The 20,153-nt window shown below is 36.5% G+C and overlaps 3 protein-coding genes across 4 annotated transcripts; 1 reads left to right on the plus strand and 2 right to left on the minus strand.

The window, feature by feature from the left end:
* The first annotated feature begins 40 nt into the window (after positions 1–40).
* Positions 41–5,600, plus strand: LOC137810040 (calcium-transporting ATPase 2, plasma membrane-type). 2 transcript variants are annotated; one of them, XM_068611163.2, is made up of 7 exons: positions 41–698; positions 1,848–1,905; positions 1,976–3,921; positions 4,036–4,194; positions 4,334–4,505; positions 4,625–4,923; positions 5,047–5,600. In XM_068611163.2, exons 1-7 carry the CDS (start codon positions 522–524, stop codon positions 5,284–5,286), a joined length of 3,051 nt encoding a protein of 1,016 aa, XP_068467264.1. In that variant the 5' UTR covers positions 41–521; the 3' UTR covers positions 5,287–5,600. The 2 variants fall into 2 exon arrangements, with proteins under 2 accessions (XP_068467264.1, XP_068467265.1); XM_068611164.2 differs by having other exon boundaries at positions 1,851–1,905.
* A 241-nt stretch (positions 5,601–5,841) lies between these two features.
* Positions 5,842–12,832, minus strand: HEB1 (ARM repeat superfamily protein). The gene is made up of 5 exons (XM_068611162.2): positions 11,678–12,832; positions 10,460–10,924; positions 9,310–10,374; positions 8,112–8,292; positions 5,842–6,994 (listed from the first exon to the last, which is right to left on the minus strand). The coding sequence occupies exons 1-5, from the start codon at positions 12,725–12,727 to the stop codon at positions 6,027–6,029; spliced, it is 3,729 nt and encodes a 1,242-aa protein (XP_068467263.1). The 5' UTR covers positions 12,728–12,832; the 3' UTR covers positions 5,842–6,026.
* A 1,309-nt stretch (positions 12,833–14,141) lies between these two features.
* Positions 14,142–16,720, minus strand: LOC137810042 (cyclin-D5-1). Its single transcript, XM_068611165.2, has 5 exons — positions 16,016–16,720; positions 15,820–15,906; positions 15,429–15,720; positions 15,202–15,335; positions 14,142–15,055 (listed from the first exon to the last, which is right to left on the minus strand). The coding sequence occupies exons 1-5, from the start codon at positions 16,286–16,288 to the stop codon at positions 14,855–14,857; spliced, it is 987 nt and encodes a 328-aa protein (XP_068467266.1). The 5' UTR covers positions 16,289–16,720; the 3' UTR covers positions 14,142–14,854.
* Between the last annotated feature and the right edge of the window lie 3,433 nt (positions 16,721–20,153).

The raw sequence follows: 20,153 nt of genomic DNA on the forward strand, positions 1-20,153 counted from the left end.
CGCGGTGAAATAAATAAAGAATAGACCTTGAAGTGCACCCCTCTCAGTGGGTTCATAAATTAAAGATAAAAAAGAAACTCTCAAAATAAAGAATCTCCACTAGTACACAGTTTTCCAATTTCCTATATATAAAAACATAAAACCTAAGAGAGTTACGAAAACCAGAATAACGTATTTTCATATTTGACCCGGTTGTTCCACCCTCTGACAAGGTAGTTTTTGTATCTACTGCTACAATAAGCACAACTTCTGGTACACAAGACAAGGTCTTAGAAACTTCATCCTGCTTTTTTACGAGGTCCACCCACACCTTCCTCTCTTTCCTCCATTCAAAGTTGGTCACTAATTTCCGAGAAAGACTGCTATTAGGGACATCACAAACATACCATCACTTTATATGACCTGGGTCTCAGAGAGTCCATTTCACATTTGTTAACTGATAGCAAAGGCATCGCCAAAAGATAAATAGTTCATAGCAAAGCTAAGGGTGTTATTATTGTTGTTGTTGTTGTTGTTGAAGGATGATGGAGGGTTATTTGAATGAGAATTTTGAAGTGAAGTCCAAACACTCGTCTGAAGAGGCTCTTCAGAGATGGAGAAAACTGTGTGGGGTTGTCAAGAACCCCAGAAGACGCTTTCGTTTCACTGCGAATCTCGTCATGAGAGGCAAAGCTGCTGCTATGCGTCGTACCAATCAGGTATCTGTTTTTATTCACCGTATTTGAATGCTCAAATCATATTTTAGGTTCTATGCTCAAAAGGAAAAATATTTTTTCTATTAATTACACTTTTTATGGTCTTTCCCTGATTAAACACGAGATAATTAGTGTTTCCACCGTGCTCAATAATAATATTGATGCTCAGCTACATCGTACTTATACTCCCATTGGTCTAATTGAATCCATAATTAAAAGTTAATGGCCATTATGTCATGCTTTTCACCTTTCTTAATTTTTTGTTTCACAATTTTTTTTATATAAGTGTTTTTCAAGTATTAAAAAATAGTGTAGGACACTCTAAATATGAATACTTTTTTTTTTCAGAAGCTAAATAGGTATATATGTGTACTTATATACTTGGTGTCATTATATTTTGAGATAGTTGTTGGACTCTTTGGCTATATTTTTCATTCACAGCCTCGAACTACTGGGAAATTGTAATTGGTTTTCTTTCTTCCTCTGAATGCAATAACCTCTAGTCAATCGGATATACCTTTCAAGTAAAAAATGACCGATAAAAAGAGTTACAAGTGTTAGAGCAGAAATCTCGAAATTTAGCCAAATTGCCAATACATGATGGTGCTCACATTATCTTCCTTCTCCCCCTGTTTGTCCGACTTCATTCTGTTAAAGCTAATTTAAAGATTGTTGTTTAATAAGCATGTACTTGACACTGAATAGTTTGTACGTTTTATTGAGCTTAACTAATTGGCAGTTGTTCAGCAACTTCAATGGAAAATACTCTGGAGTTTTATAACTGGTAGTGTTCTTAGGGTATGGACAATTTGACTTTAAAGATACAAAATGCATTGGTATAAGTAATAAACTTCTCAAGATAATTATGGAAACATCAGGAGCTAGCTGGTTATTATGACCAACATTTGAGTACAGTCACTGTTGTTCTATACAAGTTTTAAAAAAAAATGTAAGGTTCTTATTTTCATTTTTTTGTGTACTGTTGATTCCTCATTTTTTGTTGTACTGTATGTTCTTTTATTCATTTTTTAAAATTTTCTCTAGATTTGGTAATATTTATAAACCATGTGATCATGCTTTTATCTCCTCAACACGAAGAATGTGACATCTCCATGTTTTGTTGTTTCTCTAAGACTTATTCTCTTCTTTAAGCAGGAGAAGCTGAGGATTGCAGTTTTGGTTTCCAAAGCAGCTATTCAATTTATCGAAAGTAAGTTTCTTCAGAATTATTTTAATAGATTTTATGGAGGCAATATGTTAACTTGCGATCACATCCACAGGCGTGAAACTAAGCGATTACAAAGTGCCAGAGGAAGTTAAAGATGCAGGTTTTCAAATCTGTGGCGATGAATTAGGGTGTATCGTTGAAAGCCATGACGTAAAGAAGTTCACACATCATGGTGGGGTTAATGGCATTGCAGAGATGCTTTCTACATCAACCACTGAGGGGCTTAACAGTGACAGCGAGTCATTGAATAGGAGACAGCAGATATATGGAATCAACAAATTTACTGAAAGTGAAGCTACAAGTTTCTGGGTTTTTGTTTGGGAAGCCTTTCAAGACATGACTCTGATGATACTTGGAGTGTGTGCTATTGTGTCACTGCTAGTTGGCATTGCAACTGAAGGATGGCCGAAGGGAGCTCATGATGGTCTTGGAATTGTTGCAAGTATCTTACTTGTTGTCTTTGTGACAGCAACAAGTGATTATCGCCAATCATTGCAATTCAAGGATTTAGACAAGGAGAAGAAGAAAATATCTATTCAGGTCACAAGAAATGGATACAGACAGAAAATGTCAATTTATGAATTACTTCCTGGCGACATTGTGCATCTTGCCATTGGTGACCAAGTCCCTGCAGATGGACTATTTGTCTCGGGATTTTCTGTGTTGATCGATGAGTCAAGCTTAACAGGCGAGAGTGAGCCAGTGATGGTGAATTCTGAAAATCCATTTCTTCTTTCTGGAACCAAGGTTCAAGATGGATCATGCAAGATGTTGATTACCAGTGTTGGCATGAGGACTCAATGGGGTAAGTTGATGGCCACTCTCAGTGAAGGTGGAGATGATGAAACCCCGCTGCAGGTGAAGTTGAATGGTGTTGCAACCATTATCGGGAAGATAGGTCTATTCTTTGCAGTGGTTACTTTTGCAGTTCTGGTGCAAGGACTTGTAAGCCAAAAACTCCAACAAGGAAGTTTATCTAGCTGGAATGGGGATGATGCAATGGAGCTGTTGGAGTTCTTTGCAGTTGCAGTTACTATAGTTGTTGTTGCTGTTCCAGAGGGGCTGCCATTAGCTGTGACATTGAGCCTTGCATTTGCTATGAAAAAAATGATGAATGACAAAGCCCTTGTGAGACATTTGGCAGCCTGTGAGACCATGGGATCAGCCACAACTATTTGTAGTGACAAGACTGGGACACTGACAACGAACCACATGACTGTTGTGAAAACATGCTTTTGCATGAATAGCAAGGAAGTGAGCAATAATAAGGCCTCTAGTTTGTGCTCTGAACTCCCAGAATCTGCTGTGAAACTGCTGCTGCAGTCAATATTTAATAATACAGGAGGAGAGGTTGTGGTTAACCAAAACGGAAAACGTGAGATTTTAGGGACTCCAACTGAGGCTGCAATATTGGAGTATGGTTTGTCTTTAGGTGGAGATTTTCAAGGAGAGAGACAAGCATGTAATCTTGTTAAAGTTGAGCCATTCAATTCCACTAAGAAGAGAATGAGTGTGGTGGTTGAGCTCCCTGATGGAGGCTTAAGAGCCCACTGCAAAGGTGCTTCTGAAATAATTCTGGCTGCTTGTGACAAAGTTATCAACTCAAATGGTGAGGTTGTACCCCTTGATGAAGAATCAACAAACCATCTTCAGGCCACAATAAACCAGTTTGCAAGTGAGGCACTTAGAACACTATGCCTTGCTTATGTGGAATTGGAAAACGGGTTCTCTCCTGAAGACCCTATTCCCGTTTCTGGATATACTTGTATAGGAGTTGTTGGTATAAAAGATCCTGTTCGTCCTGGTGTTAAGGAATCTGTGGCAGTGTGTCGTTCAGCTGGAATAACAGTACGAATGGTTACTGGGGACAACATTAACACTGCAAAGGCTATAGCCAGGGAGTGTGGAATTTTAACTGATGACGGCATAGCAATTGAAGGACCAGAGTTTAGAGAGAAGACTGAGGAAGAGTTGCTTGAACTGATTCCCAAAATTCAGGTGCCAAATACATTCTATATGCATTATATTATGATTCCTTCAGTACTACTTAATCGTACACATGATTTATATATGGTTGATACTTTAACTAACATATTGTGTAATTCCTTTTAGGTTATGGCTCGATCTTCACCTTTAGACAAACATACATTGGTGAAACACTTGCGCACCACGTTTGGGGAAGTGGTAGCTGTAACAGGTGATGGAACTAACGATGCTCCAGCCCTTCATGAAGCTGATATTGGACTTGCAATGGGCATTGCTGGAACTGAGGTGAGTGCAATGTTTCCCTTCGAGAACCACTCGTTCTACCCACCAAAAGAATAGGAATTGTTGTAGTACTAAATTTTAATCACTTTACAACTAATTTTTTATTGGAAGAAGCTAATTTCATAATATATGTATGGTACAGGTTGCAAAAGAAAGTGCAGATGTCATAATTCTGGATGATAACTTCTCAACGATAGTAACAGTGGCCAAATGGGGACGTTCAGTTTACATAAATATTCAGAAGTTCGTACAGTTTCAGCTGACCGTTAATGTGGTTGCATTGATAGTGAACTTCACATCAGCTTGCTTGACAGGTTAGAAAGTGTAGCTTGTTTTTGTCACCTAGAAAAATGGCCTGATGATCGGTTACAAAAATACTTTGTTTTCTTATTGTTATTTATCTTATGATCTTACGTGCATTTTCTCTCTCCAGGAACCGCGCCCCTCACAGCTGTTCAACTTTTGTGGGTGAACATGATAATGGACACACTGGGAGCACTTGCGCTTGCTACTGAACCTCCAAATGATGATTTAATGAAACGTTCACCTGTGGGAAGGAAGGGGAATTTCATCAGCAATGTCATGTGGAGGAACATCTTAGGGCAATCCGTGTATCAGTTTATGGTGATATGGTTTCTTCAGACAAGAGGAAAATCAATCTTTTTACTTGACGGACCCAACTCGGACCTGGTCTTAAACACGCTTATTTTCAACTCATTTGTTTTCTGTCAGGTAACTTTTCTGAAAAGTTGACAATTTGCTTAGGATTATTATAACCCATAATGTTATTCAAAATGTATGTTTGATATTTGTACAGAAGTGTCTTACCAGATGTGGGCTGATTTGGTTTTGCAGGTTTTCAATGAGATAAATTCACGTGAAATGGAGAAAATAAACGTTTTCAAAGGCATTTTGGATAATTATGTTTTCGTGGGTGTGATCAGTGCTACTGTTTTCTTCCAAATCATAATAGTTGAGTACTTGGGAACCTTCGCAAACACGACACCTCTCACGCTGGCACAGTGGTTCTTTTGCTTATTCGTTGGATTTTTAGGCATGCCGATTGCTGCTCGCTTAAAGAAGATCCCTGTTTGAAGCACGTGAATGGATCAACATTTCCTCAAAAAGCAATCTTTGATTATCGTTAGTTGTAAGTAGTTACATTGCTTCAAGGTCCATTATTCCTGTACATTCTCTAACTCCTCTGATATTGCCCGAGGCTGACTTTGGGTTGGAATAAAAAATGGAGCAGCGAGGTAGATCACTGGAGTCTCGGAGCAAATGACAAACTGCCATTAACCATTTTATTTAATATGTTTTTTATTTTCTTGGAGCACCATGATTTATGGTTGTTGCTGTAAGTAAATTTTACTATGAACAAATCCCATTTGTTTCTCTTTTCTATAATTGTGGTCCTGAATTGTCCCTTACGTTATTTAAATGCACTATTTCGTCGAGCGTGGCCATTATCTTGTCGTGTTCACTGAGTTATGGCAAACTGTAATATCAAACTAGAACCTCAATCCTCGTCACTCCTTAGTTAAATGATAAAGCATGTGTTACAAAAATAAGTTTGAAGTTACAACCAGCTAAAACAAGTTAGAGGGTTCGGATAAAATTCTGCACAATTCAGAAAGAAACAATAACAATGATCCGGGAAAATAGAGGCTTCAGTTGATATATATATATATATATATATATATGTAATAATAAAACAGGTTAAAAACAAGGTTTGAATAAATTTCTGTACAGTTCAGCAAAAAACAACAATGTACTGGCAAACTATCGTTTTAATGTTGCCAAATGTAAAAGTATGTACATCAGTCTCAAATTTTCTAGTCATCAACCAAGGTGACTCTTCCAGTTTCATACAGATGATACATCCACTGAGGCTCAATCAACTCCTTTGCACGGGTTAGTTTTTCCTGCTCATCTTCATCATTTTCTTCTGCGATTTCTCTGTCTATCTTGGGAAATATCTCTTGCAGAGATGACAGCATAATGTCACCCCAATCCCGGTCATCATGTTTAAACAGCTTAAGGCATACAAACCGCAAGAGTCCTAATGCCAGCCCAAAGTTCTTCTGTTCTAGCCCAACAAGTGAAGAAACCATGAAAATATTGCCAACTACATCCATTATACTGGGATTTTTTTCCAGTAATATAATCAGCATTGCAAGAAGCTTATTGAATGCTGAGAATTTTTCTGGTCGAGAACATTCATCATCTTCTTCAGCTTCAGTTACTTCAAAAAGTTCAGTCTTGGCTACAATCAAGGGCCATTTTGGAAAATGCAACTTCATTTGTTCAGATACAGATAAATGTTCCTCATCCGAGTCAGTATTTTTTTGAAAACTTGTAGATCCCAACCCTAGAAGCACATCAGGCAGCCAAGTCTTTATTGCTGCAACAAGGCGCAACGCATACCCAGAGCCCATACATGATTCAATTGAAATGATTAAATCAAGCATGTTATTTGCAAGAACAAAAGCTTCTGGTAAAGTTGTTGAGGATCCCCTAGACTCTGCAAGTATCCCATTAAGCATTTTTGCTGCATAGGTGAAAGAGCTTTTCAGGCAAATAGCAATATTTATTTTACCATCTTCCTTAAATTGAATTTGGTTATGACGTAGCTGGTCCAATGACGATATGATATGTTGCACACATTTTGAAGTGTAATATAAGAATAATCCATGCTTGCGAGGAGCAAAACACATAGCAGTGACATCAGCCATGAACTTGAGAACAGCAGTCAGCATCTTCACCTTACACAATACTTGTTGGGCTTCATCATTTGTGGATGCTACGCATATATTTGAAGATAATTACTCACGGATAAAAGAAATATACAAAGACATAACATAGATCGTATCAGATACACAGATATAACTTGTCAAAAGTTTTGATTAGTTAGTTAGCAACAATGGGCAAAAACACAAACACCACTGCAATGCAATACAAACATATTCCCTTCTCTTCTGCAGAAAATTGAATTTCGTCTAGTCCAAAGCTAAGGAAATGATGAACATTGAATATCATAATCATAAAATGTACATAAAGCAAATATTTAGGGTCTACTTAATTTCCTTCACTTTAGGGTTCAACTACTATTTTCTAAAATAATTCAACGCCATTTAGGAATAATTTTTCATTCAAAATCGAAGATTGCTTCCAAAATAAGTGTTTTATAAGCAAAAAACACAAACAACTACAGTGTGTTCTCGTCCTCTTCTTCTCTGCTGTGATCGTAGTATAGAGGTGTGGGTCATTTGGTGTAAGCTTGGTGGCTGTGCCGGGTGGAACCTGATACAGTCATGATTGTGCTGATTTTACAAGGATTTATTCAAGATTTTAAAAGCAAAAAAAAAAAAAAAGAATTTGAAAATAGAAATAAAACACAATATTCGTTCTTAATAAGAAAAAAGCAGATGTCTTCTCAACAGACTCGTAATTTTAAATGCAAAGTGAGCCTCTACAAATTAAATAGCATACATCTTTTTGAAGATATTGGGATGATATTTAAATCCTCAGTTCAGAATAATTAATTGGCATATTTTGCTCCTGCTGTAGAAACCACTGTCTAGAATCATGATTTTTTATACCAAAAATATCAAGGGTTTAAAGTACGATATTCTCTTTATGATAGAAATGCCTATTGGTGCTTATTAAATATGAAGATCAAAAGACGAGAAACCTGAAAAGAGTGATTAGAACTAAAGTATAAGAAATCTGTGAATGATAATCCCCAGACCCAATTAATCTATATATTGTTCAACATAGACCAAATAAATTTATTTTAATCCATAGATTGACTTAAGGATTTTACTTCTGTCCAGTGTGCTTGAGTTACTTACATTTGGTAAAAGCACCTAATCCATTAGCAGACAAAAAAAAACAGTGGCATATATGTATTTACTCACCACGGTTACTTGGGCCACATGCATCTGTAGGAGATAGCCTACGCCTTTTTGTGGAATTTTGATCTGTTTTATTGGTAGGCTGCAACTTACATGAATCTGCATCGTGGTTTTTCATGTCACCTTCTCCAAATAGTTTTTCCAAACAGTTGAGCACATGCTCTATTGTCAGCTCCAAGATATTCTGCTTAAATGTTTTTTTTTTCAGAAAATAGAGGGAATCAAATCAGGCAAGCGATGATTGAAACCAATCTGCCATGATGTTATCAAATATCAATTCATCAATGAAAAGAATGGGAGTGTTATAAGAGCTGTCTCAGACCAGCCAGTAAAACTGTTCCGGCCTAGAGGCATATAAATGGTTGAGCTGGTTATTTCATAAAAAAAATTATGTAATCGATAACTCAGTCAATTTTTTGGTCAAATTGGTGACCCAGTTAAATCAATTTGAATAAAAAATATGAATCTTTAATAAAAAATTTAATGTAAGAAGTTTGTTGGTCATACATGTTTGGGAATTTTTTTAACATAGTTCGTATTATTAAACCAATGATTAATTTAACCAATAACTTGGTAACCAAATGGTCTAAAGTCAAAGAACATGGCAGAAGGTCCTAAAATAAAATGAATCAGTTCATCAAGTATAAATATTATACCATAATCTGCTGAAAACCTGAAAATTTTAAGGGATAAAACAAATTTAACATTTTTCCACGCAATTACATTTATTTAGAAACTAATGAAAATGAGAAATCACCCAATAAAACTGGCAAAAGATGTAGATAAATCAAATTCCGTGGCAAACTTATATTAGTCAATAAGTCAACATTAAATTGCAGTTTCCATAAAGCTCAAACTTTATTGATTCACACTACAATTCACTAAGCTAATGTATTTCTAAACTTCCTTGAAAGATTACTTTGGTGCTGGCCACGGTATTCTGCATTTGGTCAAAGTTCATAATGTATATATTAAAATTAAAAGAAACAACAGAAATGAGAGGCAAGCATTTTTCCAACAATCACAACTCAATAAATTAGCAAAGAAAATCATTGGCATTAATGTGCAAGGCAATGAAAATGTATAAAATCATTTTAAGAACAGATTAAAATCAGAGCAAATCAGAAATGCAAAAAAAAAGACAGGTAGATAACTATAATCAGGCAAATATTTAGAAAGAAAGTGCAAAGATTCTACTTGCCTCCGACAGAAATTTCGAAGAATGAATCTTAGTTTTCTTCCTTTTTGAATCACCGTTTTGTATATTAGTTCTGCCAACATTATCAACAGTCATTTGCAGAGCAAGGGCTATATATGCCAAAACAGGAGATATGTCCATATCTTTACAGTGCCCACAATGCACAATGCTGACTTCAGAAATCACCTTAAGAGAAACAAACAACATCTCTAAACACTGAGATTTCATAATAGCCTTTCTGATATCTTCATGCAGAAGCAAATCTCGAACTTGGAATGCCATTCCAACAGCTACTGAATAATCGTCCTTAAAAGATTGCTTTCTGTTAATTAACTTCAATTTAATTGAAAATTTTCCAGAGGATTTAGATTTCTTTCTTTTGGCAAATGAAACACTTTGAGACGGCATGTCTGCACCAAATTTAATGTGGCAACGATACGCAGTCTTATGCAAGAAGGCGGTTAAGGCTTCAATCAAGTCATCAAAACCACCCAGTGAAAGCAATAGCTTCTGTGCAGACCTGATTTCAGTTTGTCGACCAACATCCTCAGTTAAACCACTGCAGTTTGTGACAACATCCATGCATTCTTCAATAAGTCCAGCAACATCATCTGGACACACAGTAGAGACAATGTTGAATAAAGAAGAACGGACTTCACCTTTAGAAACCACAGATAGTAAACATCTAATTTTCTCTCCATCAAATAACTCTTTGAGAGCACTTATATTGCAAAGTTCACTAGCTAAGTCATCACAAACATAGCAAGTAGCAGCAAGGAAACCCTCAATCTGATTTGCATCTAGCTGATGTGGTGACAAAATCAAACCCAGGAATACTTTAACCAGTTCCATAAGATGAGATTTAGATGCTCCTTCCAAGATGGCAAACTTGCAAAATCTTGCGCCAGCCATTGGAGCCCTTTTTACAAGTGTAATGCAGCGATTACATGCTTCCTCAACAGGTACTTTTGAGGGAAAGTACGAAGGTATAAGTAATTTTGTTATCTTCTGAGCTACGAGAGGTTGATCACTAGCAAGTGCAGTCAATAGCACATCCAGCTCCATCACCTATATAACAAATAGAAGAACATATACTATTAAGAAGTACATTAGACATAAAACTTTATTAAATAATTCTAATTAACTCGTGTACCTTGTTGAACTGAAAATTTCTAACATCCTTAAGATGGACTAAGAGATCCACTGCAGCAACTCGTACTGTCAGGGCCTTGTCCAGCATTAGGTGCTGCAGTCTTGGTAGGAGCACCTTAAGGATTTCGTGAGAGTGGGGATTTCCAAGTAAATAAATGATTCCATTTAACGTAGAAAGCCTAACCTCAGTGCATACATCACGAGAGATATCAACAAATATTTTTGTTAATATCTTTGTTATAATTGGTGAAGGAATAACTTCCCAAAACAGATGAAGGATGCGACAAGAACCTTCAACAGCAATTGTTCTCACTTCTGGACAATCATCCATAAGTAGCCTTTCTAACAGAAAAAACTGCTTATCAAGCAATGTATCTTTCTCCTCTTTTGTGGAATCGGGATCTTCGAGGGGAAACATGTCCAGAAGTAGATGCAAAGCATTTTGACGAACATTTGAGTTTGAAACCTATTAAAGAAAAGGCTAAGTAAAACTCCGAATGCAGAGAAGAAATGACCGCTTAACGTAGATGATGTATATATCAGCAAAATCATTTTTACTAATTAAAATTTATTGCAACTCCAACAAAATGGTTTTCGAGAAACCCAACTTTAAAAGGATCCCTTTAATTTATATGAGCAGCATGAAATTATAAATTGGTATAACAGCTATAGAATCGGTTTTGTTAAAATGAGGGGAACAAAGGAAAAGAACGTTAACGGAAGGAAGGAGAGAGGAAGAACCCCTTGTTTGGTTAACAAAGAGAGAGTTTGGAAAATAAAATAATTTACTAGTATACTCTTTCAATAGACAAATAAAATCATTAAACTTACAAATATTAAAACTAAGGATAATTTAGTTTAACATAATATTCAAACATTCAGCATTTCTCCCCAACTCCAAATCCTTCAATATTAAAGGAAGGAGTTTCTATAAAACTAAATCCCTTCCATTCGCCTACAACCAGAACTATATTAGGATGTGAAAACTACCTTCTATAAGAGAACTCATATAACACCATTACAAAAAATCACCTTCTGAACTTTTTAAGGATTCCATCAGTTCAACCCTAACAATTTCCCTTTCGCTACTGATCTAAGCAACCTAATAATCAACATAGTGTATCCGCAAAAAAAAAAAAAAAAAACACTCAAATTCAACATACAACAAAAAAAAGTAAACCAGGGGGAGGGGGAGTTTATTAACTTTATCTCCATTTACCTGCAGAGACCTAAAGACGACAGGCTCAGCGAGACGAAAAAGCATTCGTTCAACCCCATCAGTGGTCCTCTGGTTAATAAAAGCTCCCAAGACCCTCCTAATATACGAAGCAAAAGGTCCAGAAGCAGCATGAATGGCAGCCTCAATCAAATCCTGCAAGAACCCATTTTCTATCTCACTTCTCGAATCCCCTTGCGCAGCTCTCCACGCCCGAAACAAAATATCCCCATAAGCCTCCAGCATCGACTTTCTCCCGAACGGAATTTGGGACCGAATCATCGCCAACAGTTCCTTCCCAAGCTGATGGTTGAGCCCAAAGACAAATGCAAGAAATCTCCTCCCATCCTCCGCTTTCAAATACAAGGGCGAAATCATACACCGAATCAGCAACAGCTTCAAATCATCGATGCTCTCGTCGTCGAAATCGAACAGAGTGAACGCCTCACGGAGCACGCACACCCTGTGCACGTCCACCTTCTTCTTGAGCGTGAGCGACCGCGACAGCAGGAAAGGGAGACTCTGCGAAATCAGCGACTCCCTTCCCGCCAAATTCTCCTTCCACCATTCCTCGCACAAACCCTCAATCGCCGACGACAGAGACGATTCCGCCTCGAAAACGATCAAATTATCGTGCAGCGCCTGAACGCCGGGAAGCAGATCAGAGAGCAGGAACGGTTTTCCTGGGTGCGAAACGCAGAGCAGAGCAATGTGAGCGAGAATTTCGAGGCGCGCGAGAAGTCCATGTTTATCGTCGACGGGTTCAGTCTCGGAGCAGCGGGAGGATCTTCGGCAGCGCTTGGCGGGAGGGCTGTGAGGGGAGCTAGGGATTTGCGCGGAGTTAGACCCTAGAAGGCTCTGGAAGGATTGGACCGAGGCGGAGATGGAATCGGAGAGGGTGGAAGGGAGAGAAGTGCAAAGAGGAGAGGAGAGTTTAACGGAATGAATTAGGGTTTTGAGTGAGGATTTTGAAGATTTGAGGCTTTGCTTGGTGGCTAAGGATATGAACTCTTGCGCTGAGGATTGCAGAGAATTTCGAAGCCTCTTCTCCATCACGCTTTCTCCACTGTAACATCACCCACCTCCAAACTTCTATTTTCAAATTCATACAAGAGAGGGAAACTATTTTTTTTCAAATTCTCATCTTCATTGGGCCTTTTCAAAAATTCAAAGCCCAATCACCATCCTCACACTCACCTCATTTACCCTCCCACCATTACTCCAACAAGACACTTCAAATTTTCAGACAATAATATATCCTATACTTCTAATTTAAATCAACGTAACATTAAGAACCATGTACTAATGATTAATATAGATTAATCAAAAAAATTTATATAAATTTATGAATTTATATATGATTTAATGACATGTCAATGAATTTATTTTATATATAATATAAAAAGGAGATCATTTAAACTTCCAAGTTGCTCCAATATTATAATTAGGAAAAACAATGTTTTTGTCTATCATTAAAAAAATCATATATCAACCAATTTTTCTAAACATATCTCCACATTTCTTTCCCCTAAAAATCAAACAATGTGGTGGTGAAAGACGCAAAAAGAAAAACATCTAACATGTAAAAAAAACATGTAAAATATATATTAAAAATAATAATTGGTACATTTAGCAGTATATATGACAAAAAAAAGAACAATCAGAATGAATTGGATATAATAAAATTACACAATTTAATATAATCTTGTTGTTCGAACAACAGAACCTGTTTTGTTTAGTATCACTTAATTTTTTTTCTTATAAAATGTGTATAGATTAAGACTTAAAAAAAAAGTGAATATGATGACAAAACACATTTAATCAAATTAGTCAGACTGGGTCAATTTACCATCTCCATTTAATCTTAAAAGTTCCCATAACTGAACACAGCAATGGTTCAGTATTTTTAATGTATTATTCTATATACCTTATTTAAAATAAAACAAAAACATATTCTAATAACTTCTTAATATTTTTTGAAACAAAAAGATTAAATAATCACTCAAAAGTTGAAGAGCAAATATCTCAGTGAAACAGAACTACTTTAATAACTCTCTTTTTTCCCAACCAAAAGCTATTCAATGCATGCTCTGGCTGTACCCATCTGGTTTAGAAGTTGACAGCATTTATTTGAATCAAATTAGTTCTGAGCTATTAAACATAACTAAAATGGTATATAAGGTTGTACCAGAAGAAAAATAAGTGCATATGAGCAATGTGTCCTTTGGTTGAGAAGTGTAAGATATGATGTGCATTATTATCTGGTATAGTTTAAGCATCAGATTTATTTAATCTGTGTTGAGTTTGGTAGTGAGAGAGTGGTAGTGGTGCATGTCCCAATCTTATACCATTTATAGGGCTGTAAGTGTAATATGAATGAAAAATGATAGTACAAGGAGTAACTGTTAAAGGAAAGTTTCTGAGTCCTCCTGAAAAGGAGCCTCTCGCGTCCCAACCAAACACATAATCACGTTCAACTTTTACAAGCTTTATAAATGGCCACACTCAAATGGTACACAGATACATCAAATCAAACAAAACCAATTCCTTTCCCCATTCTCCACGGCTTTCACCCTTTCTAAAGACATAGAAAGCATCCCAAGCAACCACTCTATCAAAGCATGGTAGTAGGACTACTAGGGTTGCTACCTATTCCCATCATCGTATACATTAATCAAAAACATTGTTCCCTCACCAAAAAAAAAGGGAAAAGGAAAAAAATGCAGTTAAAAAAAAGTAGAAATGTAATAGGAGCAGAACAAGAAAGCAAACACTGCCCACACTCACTATGGACAAGTAGTCCTCTCCTCAACAAGCTTTCTGCCTTTCACTCATTTTTCATCTCACTTCTCCTTAATGGCTTCTGGATTTTCAGACAGCTTCTTCAAACTTACTGTAGGGTAAAGCTAACCACTTTTTATTTATTTATTTACTCTTCCTTTTTTCTCTCTATCTTCTTTGTTGTCACAAGCTGAGACTTTTTGTTGGGTACCGGGAAATAAAAACCCCAATCATCAATGCAAATCATTCCACAAAAATGGTGGATGACACCCATTAGAGACCTATCACTAACAAGAATAAATTTCAGTGGAAAAAACTATTATCCTATAATCCAATTAGTAAACACCAATCAATTTCCCTCTGTTGATTATGATCACAAACTCTGCCAGGTGCAGCCAACTAAGACCGATGTAGCTTCTGTGCTGCACAATTTTCACTGTCCTCAAAACTAAGTTTTCTCTTAGCTCCTGAACAAGTGTCAGATGGGTTCTCAAGAACACACGTGGAGCTCGACTGGGTAGACATTAAATTCGAGCAAGGAGTCTTAACTTCGTTTTTCCTCTTTTCCTGTATTAGATTGTAACAGAAAAACACATCTCCCTGTTGCATATAAACAGGAAACATCATCAAACTTGTGTCCTCTCATGTTATATGTTCCATTTGATCTATTTCTATTCTCCATCCAAATAACAAGAGTTAAAGAACAACTAATTAACATTGTGAATGCAACTAAATAATAAACCCACACTTTCTAGACTTCCACACGATGAGATTACACTTATTCGAAGATCCATTCCTTTTCTTGTTAATGTAGCATCAGAAGCTGCCAATATGGCAGCCGAGGCAATTATAGATGGTCGTTGATCCATCAGATTAACATCTACACAGAAAGACTCATCTTTAGATATAAATTTTGATGATAAATAATAATAATAATACTATTTCATAAGGGAATTGCATTATCTAAAATCACCTTTGACCATGGCCACAATATGTTGAATGGCTTTTGTGATTATTGTTTGTGGTCTGGATCCAGGGCAGAACTTGCCGACAAAGTAATGCAAATAGGCAAAAGGAGTTGCTGATCCCATTTTCCATTCCAAGGTACTCAAAATCATCAGTTCCATGTTCTTAATTACTTTGTTCTCAAAGCGATATTCTTCCATTGGATAATCAGATAGAACCGGCACATTCTGCTCTTCTATCTTTGCTGCCAGCGACAAACATGCCACAGATAACAAGTGAATAGCCCAAGGTTTTGATTCCTGTATCATTCCAGAAATTAAGTAAAACAGAAAAGGAAAGTTAAAATGAACAGAATCTGGAAGAGAGGACTGCAATTAAAAGATCCTGTTAGAGCATACATCAATTGATCGCTTTGAAAGGAACCGATCAAAGTAAGTCACTGATACATAGGCCGTCTCAACTCTGAACCCAAATTTTGCTTGTGACTGATTCATTAATCAACAACAACAACAAAATAGTTTCAGGTTTCAGCAGCAGAACAAACAAAAGCAAAGAAAGCATGGCTTATGATGATAAGTAGCATCGAAAACAAACATTGAAAATCCAGTCAATGGCATCCACACGGGCACTCCTCAACCAGTTTCTGTTGGATCGATCATCGGAGGCCAAAAATGGTTGATTTTGGGATCCAAATCCCGTTTCTTGTCTGAGCAAATACTCAATGTATTCCTCTTCATCCTCCAAAACGAAACATGGGGTATCAAGGGAGTCAATAGGGTCAGGGTTCTCATCTAGGTGTTCAAAGAAGCAAGCTTCGCCTTCTTCACACATGAGGCTAGACAAGGAAAAAGTGCCAGAACTCCCCATTACAATGTCTCAGCCTAACTTGCTTTAGAATGTAACTGCTAAATAGTTAGAATCTGAAGAGAGATTTGCTTGAGTGGAGAGTGTGGAAGGGAGAGAGAGTGGGAAGAAGCGGTTTTGGTGCCGCCAAAAAAAGAAGATGAGATATATAGGGACGTTAATTAGCGGTTAGGGGTTTTGAGTTTAGCTATCTTTGTACACTGGGTATGTGTATACACTCTCTACACTCTATACACTTACACTAGCATGAGTGTTCTACTAGTGCTACTAAAGAGTGTTGTGTGGTGGCTTAGGACTATGCCATCCCAAAGTCTCTCCAAATGTTGGGAGATTCCAGACTTCCCAATATTAAGAGTCTATGGGGTACTGCTAAGGTACATGCTACCCCACTTTTGGTTTTCCCTACAATTCAGGACAGTTGTAGGATGGTCACTTTTGTCCCATGTGATGGTAAAGGCTTTCATTTGGTCTTATTGTTCATCATCGTCCACCTTGTATCTGCCTCCTCCCTCTTTTGCCTTTTTTTTTTCTTCCTTATTTCCCACAGGTTTTTATTTTGCTAATGTCAATTCTCAACTCAAATTTTGTTTCTGTATTTAATGAGGTCAAGTACCTGTGTTTCGTCAATTATGCATTGCATTTACCATTAATTCTGTTTGTCTATGTTTGCTTTCAATAAGGAACCCACTATAAAGCTCAATCCTACCCACCATTGAGCATACCAAAGTAGAAGAATATCCATACAGAAATGGAGTGAAATATAATTTATGAGAAAAGCCATTATAAAGTTAGCGTATCTTCAAAATCTGTCATCAATAGTGTCTTTATTTATGACTAAACTTTAGTAAATTAAAACCATAATATATTTAAGTTAAACCAAGAGCTGAAAAACCTTTATTCTTACTTTTTAAGTAGGTTGAGTTTGGAAGTCTTATCATAAACCCTAAACCATGAGCTCTATGACCTTACCTGTCCCCCAAGCTCCACCGTACATTATCATCAATGGTCTCATCTGTTGGCCTTCATTGTCTCCCTTTTTTGGTTTCAGACATGTAGCATACTAAATTAGTCCCTAATGTCCACATTTAAGCATCACTATTCAGCATCAAATATGAGCCACCGAATCCACATCTTATTAGTGAAGAGACTGTACGATTACAAGTTTGTTCCCCCCATATAGGCACATACTTACCTAGATAACACAACAAATATGAACAAACAAATATACTTGTCCCAAAGAAGAGCTATTTCTTGTTAATACTAGTGGAATTACAATGTTTGAACTTTAAAGTAAATCTCATAATCAGTGTAAAATATGATTAGTTGCCTAGTTCCTCTCTGCTATAGGCATGAAGATTATTAATAGATGCTCTTTTGAAGCTTCTTCCATCCATTTAATTAACCATTTTGCCGTTTGCTATCAATGAAAATGCTTTATTTAGATCACTGTAAGCACAAAACAGTGATGGTGGCTTTAAATTCAGCCCGTGGTGTTCCTAGATATCCCTTTCTGTTCTCTGCATAACTAAATTTTTTAAAGATGGAGAAAAAATGGAAAAACTACGTGGACTTTACTCTCCATAAAGTCTTTGCTGTTTTGTTCCTAAAGAGTCAGGTAAAGCATTTTCTTTAATGGGATAATCAGAAAACCCTGCCGATTTGAGAATTTATTAACCTCCAATAGGGACGAGCAGAAGAAAACAGTGAATCTTTTTATCAAAATGAGGCTACATGATATGGCCCTAATATATTTCTTAATAAACATGGCAGGTTAGATAACAAACTAGTTAATGTTAGAATCAAATTAAATTAAAGGACACAGGATCCAAAATCTGGGATGCCATTTAAACTGATGAAATGCCATCTTTTACAGTCTTTGACTGCCAGATAGGATCACACTGCTGGTCTCACCAAAATAAATAGTGAATTGACATCATCAGAATGCAAGCATGTTCCTCCTCAATTAGCTTATACTGCAGGCACATGGAAACATTTTAATCCATTTAATAACCACTTAACCAAGGCTTGTGCAACATTTTAAGTTTGAACCCCCCTTTGGGCATCCTAAATGAAATATTTTTCTTGAAAGTGTGACATGTTTTAACTAGGATGGTAGTAGAAGGTTAGAACTGATGCATGTAGTAACAGCACTTAATTTGAAACTTTGCAATGTGTACAGGGGTTGTAACTTGTAAGTCCTTAGTTTGGAGGGGAAAATGATAAGGAGGGGCCACAATTAGAGGGTAAGAAAAGAATTGATGAAAGTATGATAGCACACGTGAATAAAATAGCAGGGGAGGAGCGTCTTCACGTGTGAAAGGCTGGACCACTTCCAGTCTGTGGTAGTGTCAAAGATTTTATAAAAAGAAGGCAGAGGGAAGAAGAAGACGCTCCTGGTCTATCCTAAGTTGCCACCCACTCACAATAGAATATACCACTAATACTGTTACATGAGATGTGGATTTGTACTAGTATGTCCATATCATATAAACAAATAAACAAATGCAGCAGAATGATAGTACTTTATTTTGGTTGAGAGTTTGAGGAGGGTTTTGTTGAGCTTAGGTAATAGTGATGGGAAGACTAGGTTAAACCTTTGACTCTGAAACATCAGCAAGCCCAAGATGGTCAGCAAGTTTGACTGCATATCATGCTCTAGTCTCTTCTCTTCTCTTGCTTACAGCTGCAGAATGGGGTGGGGAAAATCATGGTTCCAAGACCACTCTTTATTCAATCACTAATATGTGTCACTCAATGGCCTGCACTGCACAAACTCACACAAACAGTAGGGAAGCCTCAAATTGTATCTATCATTTCATCACTGCTAACCAAAAATGTTGTCACATAGTAGGTAGATGAGTGAATATGTTAGAAAAAGATATCTTTTTTTAAATAAATCTCAAGATTTTGATAAACTAGTGTTTTGATTCATAAAAAATATCATGAGGGTGTTAGATTTTTTTGAGAGGTTACAGTAGACATGAAGTGTGCATGAATGGGGTTTATATGGAAAATAAAGTAAGTGTGGTGGGAATGGTTGGGTTGGGAATTAGTGTGATGGGGTGTGTGATTTCTTTGCATTGCTAGCTAGCTATAGCTAGCATTGGACAAATTAATTGAATGTTGTTGGTTCTGCTCAAGCTATTCAGTGTTGGTTTTCATCATTTCGCAACCACCACCATTATTCCTTTTCCATTTTCGTGTATTTGTAGTTACTACTGCTCCATTATCAAATTGAATGACGATGGATGATGTTGGTTACTATTATTGTGACTTCATTCATTTGCGAGAGCCAGATCAATGCCATATGATCACAAATGCCTACAATATAGGTCCTGCAAGATCTCATTTTCAGGCTTTCCCTTAGGGTTATCTTATGAATAATTTATTTCGATAGATTTTTTTTGAATTTTTTTGCAGTTCTAATAACATTCAAAAAACTGAAATCACAATAATAAATGATGTTAATTCCACATTTTACAAAGATTTGATTAACAATTTTTTTATAAGTTAAGTATGAGAGAAAAATAAATAGAATTAACTTTATTGTCATTAATAAAAATTAACAAATGAATAAACTAAAATTATCTGGACTTATAAAAAACATATATCTAGTCATATATTGAACAAATGATATCAAAGTGTGTGATTTGTTTCGGTAACTACTCTTATGACATAAATGGGTTTTATTCTAACGATGAGAGTGTCAAAATATAAATTCAATTACTAAAAACTTTTGATTCTTACAATTAATCATAATACTTAGTTGAAAAGTTACTCACACAAAGTTATCTTGTGGTTGATTATTATTGAACACTTTTAAGTCAGAATTCAGGCTATAAACGATGCATCCCTATATTGTTTGTGG

This window comes from Phaseolus vulgaris, chromosome 2 (assembly GCF_051622355.1).
Source record: "Phaseolus vulgaris cultivar YP4 chromosome 2, ASM5162235v1, whole genome shotgun sequence".
NCBI classification, from domain to species: Eukaryota; Viridiplantae; Streptophyta; class Magnoliopsida; order Fabales; family Fabaceae; genus Phaseolus; species Phaseolus vulgaris.